General features: G+C 41.5%; 1 protein-coding gene across 1 annotated transcript in view; it reads right to left on the bottom strand.

Moving 5' to 3' along the window:
• Positions 1–801, bottom strand: part of LOC103260333 (heat shock 70 kDa protein II-like) — a 3,699-nt gene extending 2,898 nt beyond the window's left edge. Inside the window, 1 exon segment of the mRNA XM_008057982.2 lies at positions 51–801. Coding sequence (XP_008056173.1) covers positions 51–735 — 685 coding nt within the window. The 5' untranslated portion in view covers positions 736–801.
• Positions 802–2,288: the final 1,487 nt, after the last annotated feature.

The following is a 2,288-nucleotide window of genomic DNA, read 5'->3' as shown; positions in this document are numbered from 1 at the left end:
AAACTCAGCAATGAAATGGTTGACCATTCGGTTGTCAAAGTCTTCTCCACCTAAGTGGGTGTCTCCAGCCGTAGACTTGACTTCGAAGATTCCATCCTCAATAGTGAGGATTGACACATCAAAAGTGCCACCTCCTAGGTCAAAGATCAGCACATTTCTTTCAGCTCCAACCTTTTTGTCTAAGCCATAAGCAATTGCAGCAGCCGTTGGCTCATTGATAATTCTAAGTACATTGAGGCCAGCAATAGTTCCAGCATCTTTGGTAGCCTGCCGCTGAGAGTCATTAAAGTAAGCCGGCACTGTGACCACAGCATTGGTAACAGTCTTCCCAAGATAGGCCTCAGCAATTTCCTTCATCTTTGTCAGAACCATAGATGACACCTCCTCTGGATAGAAGCTTTTTGTCTCTCCCTTGTATTCTACTTGTACCTTGGGCCTGCCTGCATCATTCACAACCATGAACGGCCAATGCTTCATATCAGACTGGACAACAGCATCATCAAATCTGCGTCCAATCAGACGTTTGGCATCGAAAACCGTGTTGGTGGGGTTCATCGCAACTTGATTCTTTGCGGCATCGCCGATCAATCGTTCGGTATCAGTAAAGGCGACGTAACTCGGAGTGGTTCGGTTTCCCTGATCATTGGCAATTATCTCTACTTTTCCGTGTTGGAAAACACCCACACAGGAGTAGGTGGTGCCGAGATCAATACCAACTGCAGGCCCCTTAGACATGGTTGCTCGTGTGTAGGCCCGAGCCGGGTTAAGAAGCACACGCACAAATCCCGGGAGTCGGCGCCGCGTTCAATATCTTTACTTTCTTAAGAAAGCAGCCTGAAGAAATAGGCAGATGAACAGCCTGTATCACTGATTTTTAATTTACAAGACCATGATGACAATATTCAGGCAAGATAAAGAATCTACTAAAGATATAGAAAACTATTTACATTAGAGTAAAATAAGTTTCCTACTGAAGGGTTGCTATGTATGGTTGAGCAGGATGTGCACTGCTTAAGTCCAAGAGGATACTACTTACATTGTATCCTGGGTGACTGTTGTCCCCTGGGGTTTGCATCACACAATTTGCCCATTTGTTCATAGTAGCCTGCTGAGTATTCAAAACATCACCAAGTCTTACTAACATGGGCAATCAGTTCTTCCTCATGGAAAATATGTGCCACTTGCCAAAGTGGATATTTGGAGAATAGGTATAGATTCTCTGTCTGAACCTCTCTGACTTAGAAATGAAACTCAGGCCCTCTCAGACAAGTAATAAACTAGTTGACATAGGTCTGAATCCCAGAGTGACAGACATTGTCCCCAGTGACATGGAAGAAAAAACGTACAAATTGTCCATTGCATCGGAAGAACATTTGAAGCTGGAAAGAAAGGGTGGTCTGCATTTACTCAGGATTCCAGTTTAGGTGGGAGAAAAACAAATGGTAAAATCATCAATTTTATGGAATTAAGAAAGTATATGTTAAGAAGGAAAAAATGTCTTCATGCATCATGTGACTGACAATAAGCCAGAAAAATAATGCATTCAACCTGAAGAATTGTTGTTAATAGTTTGAGAGGAAAAATAGAAGTAGCCATGAAAGGTGAGAATCTCACACATAGGTTGGAAATACAGTGCCAATCTAGAAACATATGTGCATACAGTGGCTACAGTTCTATCCACAGAGAATGGCTTTCATAAGCAGAATGAGGAACTTGCTTAGATTAAAATAACAATGATCTGGGCATGGTTTGGGCACTTGTAGTCCCAGCTACTAGAGAGGCTTAGATGGGAGGATTTCTTGAGACCAGCAGTTTGAGGCTGTACTGCACCATTACTATACCTGTGAATAGCCACTACACTCCAGCCTGGGCAACAGAGAGAGGCCCAGTCTCTAAAACGAAAAAACAAAAAACAAACCCCAAACTCCAATTTTTCAGTGCTTCTCGGTAGCAAGCTAAATGGAGCACTGGCATCATTTCCTTTGGATTTTGTGTGAAGCCTGATATGGACATTCCTCATCAGCCTTTGGATAAAAAGAAAATTGCAAAAGTAATTATTTAATGTTACACTGTTCACTTTGTGTTCTTCTCTGAAAAAGAATTTCAAAACTGTGGGATGTATCAGGAGATGTCTTAGAAGAAGAGGTAGAAAAAAGAGAATGTTATGAGAAAGTTCATTTAGTTTGTTAAAAAAAAACTTAGTGTTGGAAATTATAGCACTCAGTGGTTTTGGTTTAGCTTCAAGGCAAAGGGAAGGTAAAATTTAGATATCACTAGAGGAAAGAAGA

Source organism: Carlito syrichta, unplaced genomic scaffold (assembly GCF_000164805.1).
Source record: "Carlito syrichta isolate Samal-C Ts95f unplaced genomic scaffold, Tarsius_syrichta-2.0.1 Scaffold88978, whole genome shotgun sequence".
NCBI classification, from domain to species: domain Eukaryota; kingdom Metazoa; phylum Chordata; class Mammalia; order Primates; family Tarsiidae; genus Carlito; species Carlito syrichta.
Note: the sequence above shows the minus strand (reverse complement) of the source record. Positions and strands in the feature narration are given on the sequence as shown.